Source organism: Macrobrachium nipponense, chromosome 13, assembly GCF_015104395.2.
Source record: "Macrobrachium nipponense isolate FS-2020 chromosome 13, ASM1510439v2, whole genome shotgun sequence".
NCBI classification, from domain to species: Eukaryota; Metazoa; Arthropoda; class Malacostraca; order Decapoda; family Palaemonidae; genus Macrobrachium; species Macrobrachium nipponense.
The window spans coordinates 11,967,430-11,983,887 of NC_087206.1; the positions used below are offsets into that span (position 1 = coordinate 11,967,430).

At 34.8% G+C, this 16,458-nt stretch overlaps 2 protein-coding genes across 3 annotated transcripts in view; both read left to right on the forward strand.

Moving 5' to 3' along the window:
- Nucleotides 1–1,819, forward strand: part of LOC135225648 (uncharacterized) — a 112,854-nt gene extending 111,035 nt beyond the window's left edge. For both annotated transcript variants that reach the window (XM_064264976.1, XM_064264974.1), the window contains exon 10: nucleotides 1,685–1,819. In XM_064264976.1, the coding sequence (XP_064121046.1) occupies nucleotides 1,685–1,698 (14 nt within the window). In that variant the 3' untranslated portion in view covers nucleotides 1,699–1,819. The remainder of the gene's footprint in view (nucleotides 1–1,684) is intronic.
- LOC135225644 (uncharacterized) overlaps nucleotides 1,704–16,458 on the forward strand; it is a 29,273-nt gene continuing 14,518 nt past the window's right edge. The window contains exon 1 of the mRNA XM_064264970.1: nucleotides 1,704–9,133. Within this exon, the coding sequence (XP_064121040.1) occupies nucleotides 2,009–9,133 (7,125 nt within the window). The 5' untranslated portion in view covers nucleotides 1,704–2,008. The remainder of the gene's footprint in view (nucleotides 9,134–16,458) is intronic.

Below are 16,458 nucleotides of genomic sequence, written 5' to 3' on the forward strand. Positions count from 1 at the left end.
GTTTTAAGTTTAGTGCGCTGAACTTATTAAATAAAGCTCTTACCTTTAGGTATACCAATTTTTGAAGGCCTATTTTGAAATCACCAATAAAGTCTTACACACGGAAGCACCCGTTTCACACTTTTACAACGTCTGTTCAGATTCCACAAATAAGCACTAAGCAATTAAATTAATCTAAAACTTATGAGAGATCAACCACTAAGTATAAAATTTTTACATGAATGTGAATATCAAATTAAAATTCTCTCTCATGAGGGGGGAGAGAGAGAGAGACCCAAAAACACAACACCTGTGAATCGTCTCTGATATCCGAATGACATCTCTCTCTCTATGGGAGCTTAACTCACAAAAGAGGGTATCTGACCCAAAATGGCTGGGGTGAATCATTGTAGACGAGATGCAGCTGTAATTTTAACAATTCTCTTTTAAAACGATAAAGAGAGAGAGTGCAATTACAATTATAAATAATAATTATTATTACATGATTTAAGACAATAAAAGTCTCTTAAAATGAAATAAATTATTATAGAATCTTCTTGAATGAAATTAATGTCGTTTTTATGAGCGATGTCACAAACTTTTCCATTTCATATTTAAAATATTTATGACCCAACAAATTCTCTTATGAAAAATCAAGAGATATAAGAGTAAATTTATCTGCAATATTAAACAATTTCATAACAAAAGAATCTCTAATTACTTATATGAAATGAAAGCTATCATAAGCAAAAGTTTCTAGAAGCTTCTAACATGACGTAACTTTACAGAAAAATGGTGCAATCGTCACATGGTTTTTCAACAAAGTCAAACTAGTCCAACACAGTCATGTGCATCGTATGATTGACATGTTTTGAAAACAAAACGGAGAACTCTAGTTTTTCTTATCTCAAGTGATGACAGAAATTTCCTGCTTCAAACAGACAATGCTAATTCCTCTCTTTTCACATTCTACGTTATTCTCAATACTTTAAATCATGATGTTTTTTGTGAATTCTGAACACAAATTATTAGGACATATTAACTCTTAAGCAAAAATAATATTGAATCTGAAAATATTGCAAACACTTTTACGATACTTCATACAGTTACTGAGGGGAAGTTATGCATTGCAAGAGCAATAGCATAAGTGTGTAAGTGTGTGTGTATACGTATATATATGTGTGTGTGTGTGTTTAAATCATTCTGATCATGTATGGGAAGTTAGGTCTTCAGTTCTTCACTCACATTTTTTAAATGTATTGATAGAGGGTTCTAAATGTTTTTACTTGATGTACTTGACACACATTGTAGCGAGACACATTGTACCAAATTATAATTGCTTTATTTTGATGGTCTACAAATCAATTACTTATGTATGTATGAATGGTCTACTAACCATAATGACAGGTAGTTTAAGGTGTATGTTCCCACAAATAACAGTGTTGTGAATATGGGTGGTGACCGCTAGCATTAGTGACATCAGTACTTCCAGAGGCTAGTATGTTTTAATCTTGAAACATGCTAGCATTAAAAGTTCTCATGTTGTACATTTTTCCTTGATGTTTTTAACTTTTAAGTTGATCTATAAAAATGCAATATAAGAATTTCTTATCTCTTTTTAAAATCATTGTAAAGTAATCTGTGTTGTCTATGGATGTTCAAAGTCTGAGCTGAAAACTTCTAATTCATGTCTGTTTTCCCACAGACAATATACAGTAAAAGGCACGGTCCAGAAGAAAAGAAAACTAAGCAGAAAGTTGGAAGTCAGTCTGAAAATGATGGACAAATATGTTCATCCATAGTAGATGATGAAGCTTCAAATAAGACCGAAGACTGTTATAACAAGGATCATAAGAAAAAAGAGGAAGAGTCATTGAAGAGTGTGCAAGATAGCAAGGATAAGACTCAGAACAAAAAATCAGAGAGTCAAAAAGAAAAACGAAAAACTTATGGTGAAACAAGTGACGTAGTCTGTGAAACATCAAAGAAAAAGAAACGCAAAGTTATTGATACAGAAACAGAATCTGGGATGAGCAAGAGGTTAGAAGAGGAAAAAGTACAATCACATGAAAGCAGTAATTTGTTGGAAAACTCAATTGAAGTAAAAGCAAAATTAAAGAAGAAAAAGAAAGCCAAGCTCAAAGAGTCTATGGATACAGGGGAAAAAAATGAAGACAGTGAAATGAGTAGTGATAGGAAAAAGCAGAATCATGCTTTAGAGTCAGAAAATATCAGTAGCCTCATAATGGAGTCAGTAGAGCTCAAAAGGAACAGTGAAGTGTTAGGATCTCTTGAAGTGAAGCAGATGAATGATGTCGTTGAGGAAGTAGATGAAGTAAAAGTGAAAAGGAAAAAGGAAAAGAAAGTAAAACACAAAGAGGGAGTAAATGGAAATGTCAGTGTGGTGAAAGGTGGTGTCATTCTTGAGTCTTTTGAAACGGAAGCGGAGAAAGAAATGAAACTGAAGTCATGTGAAGGTGAGCATAAAATTGAATTTGATGAAGAGTCGAAGGAAGAAAAAATTAGACAGAAAAAGAAAAGCAAGCGTAAAAAGTCTTTGAATACAGAAATACCAGAAGGAAATAATAAGGAAAATCCCAATGGTAATTCTGGTGCAGTAGATAACATTGGAATGGAACTTATGGAACAAAAAGAGAACAGCAAAATGGATGTAAACTCTAAGGGGGCAGAGCCAATGTACCAGTTGGGTAATGAGAAGGTGAAATTAAAGAAGAAAAAGAAAAATAAAACAAAAGAGTCTATGAAGACAGAAGTAATTAATGATGAGAAAAATCAGAATGATGTGTGTGAATCAGGTGCTCCTGATGTATTAGAATCTGTAGAGTCCAAAGATGGGAATGAAAGGTTGCATACATGTCTGACAGAAAAACAAAAAAGTACCATTAAGTCTTCAAAAACATTAGATAAAGAAATGAAATTGAACAAGAAAAAGAAAGGAAAAGAGAAGAAAACTTTGAGTATAGAAAGAACAAATGAAAGCAAGATGTCTGATGACACAAAACACTTGAGTGGTACTTGTAAATCACCCAACATAGTATCAAAAGGAATTGAAAGACCCGAAGCTTTAGAATTGGAGGAAAATAAAATTTCACTGAACACTTTTGAACCGAAGCAAGCATCTGAGTTTGGTGAAGGAAATAAACTGAAACAAAAGAAGAAAGTTAAGCAGAAAAAAAATTTACTTCCTGAAAGGGCAGATGAGGATAGTGGAGTGGTCTGTGAGGGAAAAAACATTAATGGAAATGTTGAATTAGAAAATACAGTTATATCCAAGAAGACAGGGAAAAAGAAGAAATGCGAACAAAAAGACACCATTTGCTCAGAGAGAGGAAATAAAGAAATCGAAATTGATGAGAGAACTAACAGTAAAAATGCCCTTTCAGAGGAAAGTGGAAGAACTTTATTGATTGCCAGTGAAAAGTCAAGTATGGAAGCTCCTTTGAAAGTTAAAAAATCTAAAGCTTTAAAGAAGAAAAATAATGAAGTGTGTGAATTGCAGGAGTCACAAACTGTGGCAAGTGAAGGCAAAGGAGCTCCTCCTGCCAAGAAGAAGAAGACTGTAGAAAAATGTGAAGTAATCGTTGATAAATCTATAAAAAGACCAAGTGTGGAGAATATTTCACTAGAAGCTTTGGCTCCTGTAGAACAAAGTGAAACTGCCTCTGACGTTGGATCTCAAACTAGGAAAAAAAGAAGAAAAAAGAAAATGTCAGTGAGCATTGAAGAAGGGCAAAGTTATGATTCAGATAGTAAGCAAGCACCATACAAGGAGCCAAAAATACCCAAAAGTGAAAATACCCGAAAGCAAAGTGGTATTTCTGTGCAGGACCTGAATCAGAGTAGTCACATTTGTGCAGATAGTCAAGGTAATTCAAAAAATATTGAAGATGCGGTATCTAAATGGAAGGACGAAACACCTGAAGTTTCTCAAAGTCACCAAAAGAGAAGGAAGAAATTAGACGTTGGAATTAAGAATCTAAATGAAGAATTGGGTGAAAGTTCTGGACATCCAGATAAGCAGAAAAAGAAAAGGAGAAGATCTGCAGTTGCAAGAGACAATGAAATAGAGTGTAAGGTATCAAGTTTGGAAAGTGAATCATCTATTTTACATGACAAAGATACCCAGCTTGATGGAAGTGGTACACCGTGTGCCAAAAAACCCAGAATTGATAAAGGTTCTTTACTAGAGTTGGCTGAAGGCAAAGACATTCATAAAAAGAAGACATTTTTAAGGAAAATGATTAACCTATTATTAAGCAACACAGATCAAGAAATTCAGTTGAAAGAGAGTATTTTAACCACTTTAACAGGCAAAGGAGAAAAGGTTACAAGCATGACAGGAAACCAAATTGAAAACAAATCCAAAGAACAAAGGCATTCCGAAGAGAAGCGAAGGAAACTTAAGAAACAAGGTAAAGGTACAAAATCTAAGGTCAGTTTAAGTTATGAAGGTGTGCCAAAGGAGCATAGAGGATGGAGCTTAAGTCCTCCACACACTCACTCTCAGAAAGAAAGATTACGTACGAGCAGCTGGGACTTTACTGTTACTAAATTAAATTGGGATAATTCAAATGATGCAGCACTGGCATTAGTTGAAGGATCACCTAAAGAAAGTGTACAAAGTAAATCCCCTGATAAACCTAGGAAAAACACAGATAGCATAGAGAAATCTCCTAAAGCAGACACTTGTTTTGCTAAATCAAATAATAACAGTGATTCTGACCTAGATATCATCTTTCATCGAACACATGTTAAGAATGTATCAGATTCTAGTGACGAAATAGACGAGGCTAGTGGATCACCTGGAGATATTGTTCCTTGTGATGAAGTCAATAAAATGTTCACTGATGAAGAAACAAGAGCTTACCATGAAAAGTTGTTGAAAGCAAACATGCCTCAGGGGTCTGGAGCTCCGATGGAAAAGGAGACAAGACTCACAAGTGACTGTATAGAGGAAGCTTCCCTGTTACGCATCACAGAATATGAACCCATTCCGAGTGACAGTGAGGAGGGCTTGAAGGCAATATTGGAGACTATAGTGAGAGACACAGGGAAAAAAAGCAGCATTGAAGGCCTTAAAGAAGAATATGTGTTTTCCAGTTCTTCATCAGATGTAGTAGTCCTCTCTGAAGAGAATGGTAATCAAGAGCCCCTTCCTCATGTAGTAGTACTCTCAGAAGAGAATGGTAATCAAGAGCCTCCAAGTCTTGAGGAAGGGCTAAAGAAAGATATTCATGAGAGGGAGACCTCGAGTGATAATGGAAGTCAGCTTTCGAATGGACCAGACAGTACTGAATTACCTTCTTTAATTGAACCAAAGCCCATTCAAGAAGTGCAAAGCATCAGCGATCAGGATAAGGAAGATGATGAAAAATATGTTGCTTTAAACAGTGCAACTCCTCAAAAGGAACCAGTAAAACCTCGTATTGATGCTGGTTGTAATGACAACCAAGAGGCAATTGCTAGTTGCAGGAATTCCCAGAGTGAATCCATGAATGAAATATTAAGGGTGAACAGCAATGACATGCAAGCTATAGAACAAGTTCAAGTTCCTTGCATAAAGAATGGTCTTGAAAATGGTAGTTATTCAACTGCTGATGTAGACAATGATGAAATTTCAAATAGTTCATCATCAAAAGGCGATACTGATGATTATTCTGTTTGTAATAGTGGTAAACCCAATGATGATACAAGAGAGGAAGAGTTTGTAGGAAATGTACTTATGGAAAAATCAAATGAACTGAGAGAACTAAATCTTGAAGCACAGAGTAATATACATGATTCATTTAAAAATACTGAACTGAAAGAGTTAGATAATGATAATGGTGCAGAGACTGATTTACAAGATTCACCAAAGAGCAGTAAATTGGAAGACATAGATATTGTTGAAGAGAGTAATTTTCAAGATTTATCCAAGAGCAGTGAAATTAAAGAAAAAGATACTGATGCAGATAGTTATTTACAAGATTCACCAAAAATTAGTGAACTGAAAGAAATAGATATTGATGAAGACAGTAATTTACAATATTCACCAAAGATTGGTGAAAGGAAAGATCTGTATATTGACACAAAGAGAAATAATTTACATGATTTGCCCAAGAACAGTGAACTTGAAGACATACATATTGAACCGGAGAACAATTTACAAGATTCACCAAAGAATCTATTCACATTGAAAGGGAAAGATGCCAGAGATGCACAAGGTAATCAAAGGGAAACACCCAGTAAACTGAAAACTACTCGGACAAATTTGAATGAATCACTAGCTGATAGAGATTTGGGTGGTAATAAGTCTATGGATTACATAAATTCACATGCAAATGCTACAAACAGTACTGCTGATGATAATCATAAGGATTCTCCTAATAAGAATATTGATTTTGAAGGAGTGCCTAATGCTGATGCAGGAATAAACCTCCAAAATAAAAGCATTTTCACATTTACAGATAAAGAAAAGGAAACAGATCTTAAAATTCAGAATGACAGAGCACCTCTTTCACCAAACAGAATTGAAGTGGTGGCTTTTGTTAATGACTCTGTAACCGATGGGTACAAACCAGAAAACGCTCCTACACCAAAGGTTGATCAAGACAAATTAAGTGATAGTTATGAGAATGTTTTGTGCAACGATGGTGATGAAGCTTACGAAGCCAGCAGTGATGCATCAGAAGAACCAACCCCTGTCAGTCGTAGAAAGACCCGCTCCCAGCGTAAGTGTGGTCCTTTGTTGCTCAAAACTGATGAGGCTTCTGATTCTGATTTTTCACCCCTAAGAAGAAGTCAGAGAGGCTTAACTCTTAAAGAAAGGCAGAAAGTTACTGCTGGTGATGCTAAAGTTGATGTATCAGAAACTAGTTATACTAAAGCTGGTAAAGAATGCAGTCCAAGTGAATCTGATGATGTAGGTCATCTTAATGGAGTATTGGCATCGGATGCAGAAAGTGTAAAAAATTTCTCTCTATCCAAAAGAGTGCCATCGAAGAAAATAGAGAGGAGAAGAAGCAGAAAGAGCTATAGTTCTTCAAAGGAATACGAAATCAGCCCTATGCAGGTTAAAACGAGAAGAATGAGGAGGCAGTGTTTTTCTGAGTCTGAAATGGGTAGTTACTTTGCTGAGAAGGGATTTCTTGATAAAGTGAGACCTACACAAAAAACCAAGTTTTCCTCTACTGTAGGTAAAGATGGCATTGTCATCATGGAGGGGTGTCCAAAGGAAAAGGTACTTTTAGATGCTTCATCTCCTTCTAAAGGAATGGCTACTAGAGTGCAACGATCTTTAATACCGGCTTTCTCAGAAGGGTGTCAAAAGGAAGTTGATACAACTGATAGTGTAACTGCCTCTTTAACCATGGATAATGAAAATAAAGGCACTCATAATAGTATCCAAGATATTGCTTTACAAAGTGGTCAGTGTTCTCATTCGAGTGACAAAAGCACAAAGTCAAGCTTTTCAGAGTGCAGTGTTACTAGTGATGGACAGAAAGGTTCTGAAAGGATAGATCATTTTGATGATGAGCAAGTTTGCTTAGATGAAGATAAGGAAGAGGAGGCTTATAGTTTTAGAGAGTTACTAGAGGAAGAAGAAGGAGATGAAATTGAAGTACTCTCGACATCTGGGTTGGGTGATAGTGAGGATGGTCTTGAATGCAATGTGGCCATAGTAAATAAAAAGGCCATTAAAAAGTACAAAACTTCTGGCAAACCAGCTTGTGTATCTAAAAAGCTGCAACAGAATTATTCACAAAGGAAGTCCAGCAAACAAAGCCCTTTGGGAAAAAAGTCAGACCCTTTCACATTTACTAACAAAGACTCTGACAGGTTAGAAATTCCACAGCTGAAAGCACAGCGTGTTTCAGAAGCTGTTTTGGCAAAGGAAGTACTAATTAGTCCTGATGTTAGTGATGAAGAATGTGAATTAGTTTTGCCTTCAGACTCTGGTGGAAGTGAATTGAAGAAAAATGCCTCTTCTTCGGAGGGACTCTGTGAGCTGCTGAAGAAATTACCTGAAGACAGTAAAATTGGAGTTAAGCCATGGAGTCGGAGGGGAGGAATTCGCTCACCCCAGAAAGTTATTCCTGAGGAACAGGATGAGACATCCTTTTCCAGAAAGAAATCAAGTACAAATAAAGTACAGGTAAATTCTTCAGATACTGGAAAATCTTCTGATGAAGACATTCAAAATTTAGGGCATTCCTCTGAGTTTCTGCCAAGGACACGTGATAGAAGAGAGACTGTGGGTGGTAAAAGTAAGTCTGTAAAAAATAGTAATTGTAATCATTCTTCCACGAAGAATGTTTGTAGTGGTGCTAAAGCCTCAGAAGATGAAATTTCTGAAACACAGGATAAGTATAGTTTTGCGAGCAAGAGAAGAAAACGAGGAGAGACTGATGAAGATGAAGGATCTTCATCAGCAAGAGTGACACGTAGCAGGGTTAAGAAAGCTGCAACACCAAATATTGTTTCCCCCTCCAAAAAGGACCCATGTACCTTGTTAACTGAAAGTACGTCAGATAGTAATGATAAAGGAGATAGTTCTAGTGTGAAAAGTGATTATTCTCCTCGAATTCTACGAAGCAAGAGGGCAATTAAAAATTGTGCTGTATCAGTTACTCCACTGAAAGAGAGAGAGAGCCATGTACCAAAGAAGGGAGTGACTGATGAAAACAGCAGCAGTGATAGTAATGAAAAGCATTTAAGATGTAAAAAATTGGTATTGGATGGCCCAGAAAGCTTTACACGAAAAGGTGAAGGCGAGTCTGAAACAGAAGGTTCAGGAGAAATTGGTAGTTCCTCTGAGAGAAACCAAAACACAGTAAACACAATAAAATCTTCTGCTAGGCTGCAGTCTAGGACTAGGTGTGGTGACAAAGTTGGTCATGTCTTAACTAGTCCTGTAAAGGCAGATATTCACTCAGAGCCTAAAGAGAAGGGCCAAGTAGGAATGGAAAAAAGTAAATCTATAGGAACAAAGAATTTAGGAGTTTCAGAAAAGAGACAGGAATCTACGAGCCAAAGTAAAGAGCAAAAGCCGAGTCCTGTAAAACGAAGGACTCGTTTGTCATGTGCAAAGCAAGAAGAAAGACAACAGACTCAACAAGAAATTGCCATGCAGAGTGAAACATCACAGGCAAAGGTAAGCAGTAGTGTGACTTTTTTTTTTTTTTTTTTACACATAGTTTGAATTGCTTTGAATATGATATTGTACAGGTATCTAAAAGTGTTGAAGTCAGATTCCTACCATCTTGTTTTACACTTTTTAAAAAGACCAATACAAGGTGAACAGTATGTACATCTTCAGTTTTATTGGTGTCTTAAAGATTACAGGTATATGTAGTTGATTCTGAGACTGCATTTTACCTAACTATAGATCCCAGCCACACCCTGGAATAGGTGCAATTTTTCATGACAGCTGTAACAAGCTGTCATGAGAGTGAACTTGTATGATTTTAGTGACTGTTATCAAATACTTTACAGTAAGAGAAGATATTTTGCAGCATATTTAATGCAGAAGCAACTATATTGCCTAAACTAATTTTTCTTCTGGCTTTTTCCGATGTTGCAGATGATGTTACTTACATATTACATCTAGGTAACTTTACTGTTTCTGTCAGCTGGTGCTTTTGTTAAAGTAAAATTTTGGTGGTCTCCAGATGTAGAGTAGGCTGTCTAGCTCATGAAATGTAGTCGTATTGTTGGGGGAAGAGGGAAGTTGCTAGGTGCAGTATTTAGGGCCTTTACCTGAGGAATGTATGTGTTCCATATTGCGCAACAATTGCATTTGACGGTTAGGTTGCCATGGTAAGAGGATGGATTTCCATCCTCTCTGACCTTTAAACCCTATGCCCCATACAGGGAAAGTGCCGCTTCACACCTTGCATGCCCCCTCATTATGGGACCACCTTGACGTGGTGAGGGGGCTCTCGAACCTCAGGAATCTCTTCCCAGGTTCGAACTCAAGAGTCCCATATGACATTATATACTATTTTCAAGTTACCTTGTGTGGTCTTTTCCATTTTTGCCAAAATTTTTAAAAGCAAATAAATGAGAAAACATGGCTTAACGTGGAGTTGAATCCGAAGCTAGATAGTGAGAACTGTGGTAGAGCCATCATCTACCCGACAATGTTGAGACCTGCTTTTCAGGCGGAACTGTTCTGTGGAGCTGGACCACGAATTCCAGGGGGTTCTAGGAATAGAACTCTCGGCATTCTATCCAGTTTGCCCATAATGTGATTAGGTCGGAGATAATTGTATTATCATAATACTCTTAGTCCTAGCAATCGGGTTCTGCTTACACTTGGGCCATACTAATCATGTTATGCCGTCCCCTTTTGGGCTAGGGTAGGGATGCGGACATTTGGGAGTCCTTTCTCGCTTGTGCCCTTGGCGGAAGATTTAACTACACGAAACGCCAATATCTTTTCAATTTTTTTTTTTTTTTTTAAATCTCATCTCAAATTTATGAATACTGAAATAAATGATTTGAGTACCCCTGGGCCCCATGATGGAAAAACTCCAGCACAGTTGAGCACGTCACTCCCGAATTTCCTTGGTACTGGCTCAAGTAGTGAAAGTACTACAAATGATACAAAGGAACACCCTGTTCCAAGTAAAGCAGCAGAGCCAGAAAACCAAATAGGGTGCATAAATAAAAAAGAAACAAACAAAAATAAATTGGTAAACTCCAATATCGTAACAATTGAACCATGAACAATAATTCTGAATTAGAGACAAATAATCCTCCCAACAATACAGAAAAATATAAAAATCATAATAACAAGCAACATACATAAAACAAGGACCAAAAAACAAAAAAATTACCGACTTAATCCCACATTGGTACATTTTGATGACCTCTTTGGACCAGATAACTGGTCAAGATTTCTAGTCCTCAAAGCTGACAACAAAATCTCAGCAGCGATACTAGAAAACAAATTACTTAACATATATCCAACACAAGACATGGAATGCAGACAGTAACCAATAAAAAGCAGTCCACTGCCCTTTTAAGTATAACAGAAATAAATAATATAAAAGTAACAATTACAAACCACGTAACATTAAATTATGTACAGGGTACAGTCATCCTACCTAATAGCGAGCAGGAGCTTCCTTCAAAACAACTACTGCTAGACTCCTTAAAATTGAGGTATAACAATATTCACGATTTAGAAATATACATTGCCAAAATAAAATTTACAGGCCAAGACCTACCATTTAAAATAAAAATTCTTGGACAAAATAGAGAAGTTCGTCCTTTCGTTCCAAAACCACTACAATGTACACAGTGCTCAAGGTATGGACACATACAAAAAATGCCGTAATAAGGCAATATGTCCAGTCTGCTCATCAGATAACAATACCACTAATTGGAACTGTAATCAACCAAAATGTATTAATTGTGGACTAGCCCATCACACAAAATCTAAAGAATGCTCATTTTATCAATACAACACAGAACTTCAGTTGTTAATACATAAATAGGACAGGAATGTCAGTCATGGAAGCCAGACTTGAGCTAAAAGTAAGATGAGTTAATAATCCATCCAAAACCCCCACCTTTTCAAATGTGACTAAAAATCAAGACATGAAGCAGCACAATAACAAACAAGATAATATAAACATAGAAACTAAATTTCATACCAATAATACTGAAACCCAAAATAAAAGTGATATTATAACAAACAATACCACCACTAACATAGATGATTCAGTTATCAAAGGACAAGAACTTCCAATGGAAGAGGAGTTAAATGATAATAATAATTGAACTGACAAAAAGAAAAGAATTCTGGAACAAACCCCACCTAAGGGAAAAAAAGTAAATTTTGAAAATTACAATCAATCCAAAGAAACTCCAACTACACCAGGAGAACATTTTAAAAAAGTTATTATACTAACCTCGTCACAAGTGGAAATACACAATTACCCTCAATCTCAATCAAACAGCCAACATCTGGACAGTAAATATCACTTTACAATTCCCATCAAATAATACTAATGAAAATCATACCATTAAACCAAACCAAATTGTAACTATCACCCCCCAACCATCCACAAGACCCAAATATTCCATTAACCCTTAAACGCCGACTGGACGTATTTTACGTCGACATACAAAAGTTTTTTAAAAATTCGCGGAAAAATACTTTTAGGCCTACCAGCAGAAAATTCTGAATCACGCGCCTTTGGGGAGGCTGGGAGTTCACGGGTCAAGGTGTTGTTTTGTTTACAATCGTTACGGAGGCGCGCAAGCGCGAATTTCTTTCTTGCCGCACTAAAAAGTATCTGTGACACATCTCGGAAATTATTTTGTCACTTTGACATAATTTTTGTACCATTTTAAATTAGCCGTTACATGGAGCATTATATATGAAAATGTGTGCATTTTTATGTAGAATACAACAAAAAAAATACTCATGATTGTAGCTTTTATCAGTTTTGAGATATTTTCATATAAATAATGATAAGTGCCAAAATTTCAACCTTCGGTCTACTTTGACTCTACCGAAATGGTTGAAAAACGCAATTGTAAGCTAAAACTCTTATATTTTAGTAATATTCAATCATTTACCTTAATTTTGAAACTAATTGGAAGTCTCTAGCACAATACTTCGATTTATGGTGAATTTATGAAAAAACTTTTTCCTTACGTCCACGCGGTAACTTCCGAAAAAAATCATACATGCGATTGTGGTAATGTTTACACCATTTTAAAATTAGCCGTTACATAAAGTTTTATATATGGAAATGTGCACAATTTCATGCACAATACAACTAAAAACAACCCATGGTTGTAGCTTTTATCAATTTTGAAATATTTTCATATAAAAAATGATGACAAATTTTCAACCTTCGGTCAACTTTGACTCTACCGAAATGGTCGAAAAACGCAATTATAAGCTAAAACGCTTATATTCTAGTAATATTCAATCATTTACCTTCATTTTGCAACAAATAGTAAGTCTCTAGCACAATATTTCGATTTATGGTGAATTTATGAAAAAAATAACATTTTCTTTACGTCCGCGTGGTAACTTCCGAAAAAATCATACGTGCGATTGTGGTAATGTTTGCACCATTTTAAATTAGCCGCTACATAAAGTTTTATATATGAAAATGTGCGCAATTTCATGTAGAATACAACAAAAAATAATTGAAGGTTGTAGCTTTTCTCATTTTTGAAATATTTGCATATAAATCACGATAAATAGAAAAAAAACCACGTTCGGTCAACTTTGACTACCGAAATGGTCGAAAAACGCAATTGTAAGCTAAAACTCTCACAGTCTAGTAATATTCAATCATTTATCTTTATCTTGAAACAAATTCGAAGTCTCTAGCACATTATTTAGATTTATGGTGAATTTAAAAAAAAAAAAAAAAAACAAAAAAAAAAAAACTTTCCTTCCCTCCCTCCGCGCGCGAATTCTCCGCCACAAATCTCCGAAATGCGTACGTCCCATTCTCGGAATATTTGCTCCATTTCATATTAGGCATTTCATAGAGTTTTATATATGAAAATGTGCGCAATTTCATGTAGAATAAAACAAAAAATATTTGAAGGTTGTAGCTTTTCTAATTTCCGAAATAATTGCATATAAAAAAATATATACGTATATAAAAAAATTCGACATTCAGTCAACTTTAACTCGTCAGATATGGTCGAAAACTGCAATTGTAAGCTAATACTCTTACAGTATAGTAATATTCAATCATTTGTCTTCATTTTGAAAGAAATTGGAAGTCTCTAGGACAATATTTAGATTTATGGTGAATTTTTGAAAAAAATATTTGTTTACGTCCGCGCGTTACGAATTCATGCATTATTTTGTGATGATATTTTCTCTGTGTTGCTTTTATCATTTTACAATGTGTTATATACCAAAATGATTGCAATTTAGTGTACATTACAATGAAAGAAAAAGTAACTTGTTACCTTTAACTGTTTTGCGCACAGCACGATTTGAATACAATTTTATATGAAATTTTGTTTTTGCGCTATCATATATCGCATTATTTATATATGATAATGATAATTTTTTCATTTCTGATGGTTGCATACTAAACTTCAGCCAATGATAAAAAAGGAGCCAAAAATGAACTCTTAATCTTGAAAACTAAGCGCGCTGTGATTTTTTGAAAAAAATATTTTTTCCGCTTCCGCGCTCACTCCGAAACACCTCCGGCACACGGGAGACAATTTTTATTTTACCGCTTCGGCGTTTAAGGGTTAACAACAACAAAACAGATAACCCCTCAAACCAACAGTCCTTATCAATACAGAAAAGGACCAATAGAATTACAAAACCAGAAATTTCTAAAGCTAGATCAAATGCTTCTGAACCAGTAATTAACATTACCAAACATGCTTCACCTTTTGGTTGTAATGAATGCTTCGTAAGTACATATAACCAACTAACTACCAAGACAGAGGACACAGTACAAAATTGTATAGACAGTTTTATTAAATTAAGGAAATGCCCTTTAACATTCCAACATGAGAACAAATTATGTTCTGTATCCATAAAATACAAAAAGGAAATTATAAAATAAAAAATAAACTTATTAATGTTCAATTATGAAAAACAAGCAACTGCAGAATCTAATAACCAACATACAAATACAACGATTAAAAAACCACAAATAAATTCAAATGCATATAAACTACGAGGCAAAGTAAAATCAGCAATCAGTTTACAGAATTTAACACCAATTCCTCTCAATAATGGAATATAAAATCTTTCAATGGAATATAAATGGTCTCTTAACCCGACTACGTCTGGGTGAATTACAAAGAATCATACAAGACCACATCCCAATGTGCATAGGTCTACAACATATAGGAAGTAACCCTACAAATATCCAACACTATAAAATTGCCAGTTATTCACCAACTGACGGTGGAAAATTAGGTACAGCTATATACGTTCATAATAGCATAACATATGAACCTTTCAACATTCTATCTATGCCATATCAAATAACATCAATTAAACTGTATATGCTTGACAATAGTAAAATCACTATTTGTAATTTAATTTATATAACCCACCAAATTTCAATGCAAATTTTAAGTGATTTTTCTGAACCTATTAGCAAAAGTATACAGGAACCCCTACTTATAGTAGGAGATTTTAATGCACATAATCCATTATGGGATACTAATAACCCCACTGACACATCTGGAATCAACATAGAAAAAACTATAATGAAACAACCTGTGTTGTCTCAATGAAAGTGAAGTTCCAACATATTTTTCAAATACACACCTAACCTTTTCCTCAATTGACATTTCATTATGTTCAAATGATGTAGCCAAGAAATTTGAATGGAACGTCCTAGACGATTCATACACAAGTGACCATTTCCCAATCATTCTGAACTACTAAAGTAATATCAAAATATTGCCACCTACAAGATATAATATCCAAAAAGCTAACTGGGATAAATATTTCCTATACACTCAAAACATACCACCATTCCCACATAATGAATCACAATACTACATGTGAATCCTTCTCAAACTTCATAATAAATGCTGCAGATAAAAGTATTCCAAAAACCAAATCGCATTCCACAAAATCCCCTGTCCCATGGTGGAATCCTACCTTAACAACCTTAAGTAAAATAAAACTTATATTGGGTCGCAATCTTAACGGACTCAAAACTCGCCTTAAATCACTCAACAAAATGCCCTACAATATAAACATTAATATTAAACAAAATAGTTATAAGAAACATAACAATTAACCACATTAAACCACTATATAGCAAATATACAGCCAAATTTAGAAAAACAGTAATATCTGAAAAAATCGCATAATGGAAAGAATATGTCTCAAACATATCTTCAAACACATCCACAAGGGATATCTGGCAAAAAGATAAGGAAAATCAGTGGAAAATATATAAGACTTCCAAGAAGTGCAATACATTTAAATGGAAAAAATATACCATGTTACTTATGAAATATCAAATATAATTGGAAAGCATTTTGAAAACATCAGTGCTTACTCCAGCCTAGAGATACATTTTCAAAATATCAGAAAACAAAAAGAAAATATAATATAATAATTATATTTTCAAACATGCCATCCTTCTGCACCAGGATATGATAAAATATCATTTGAAATGATAGAAAAATTAGCTCCTATAGCTAATTCATATTTATTAAAATTTTATAATAGTATCTGGCTAAAATGTGTCTTTCCTGATAAATGGAAACATGCCATAATAATTCCAATAAATAAACCAGGAAAGGTTGCAAGTAATCCATCCAATTATAGACCGATATCCCTAACAAGTTGCCTATGCAAAATCGTAGAAATAATGGTTAACTCTTTAACGCCGAAGGGGTATAATAAAAATCGTCTCAAGATTAAGAGTTCATTTTTGGCTCCTTTTTTTTGTCATTGCCTGAAGTTTAGTATGCAACCATCAGAAATGAAAAAAATAT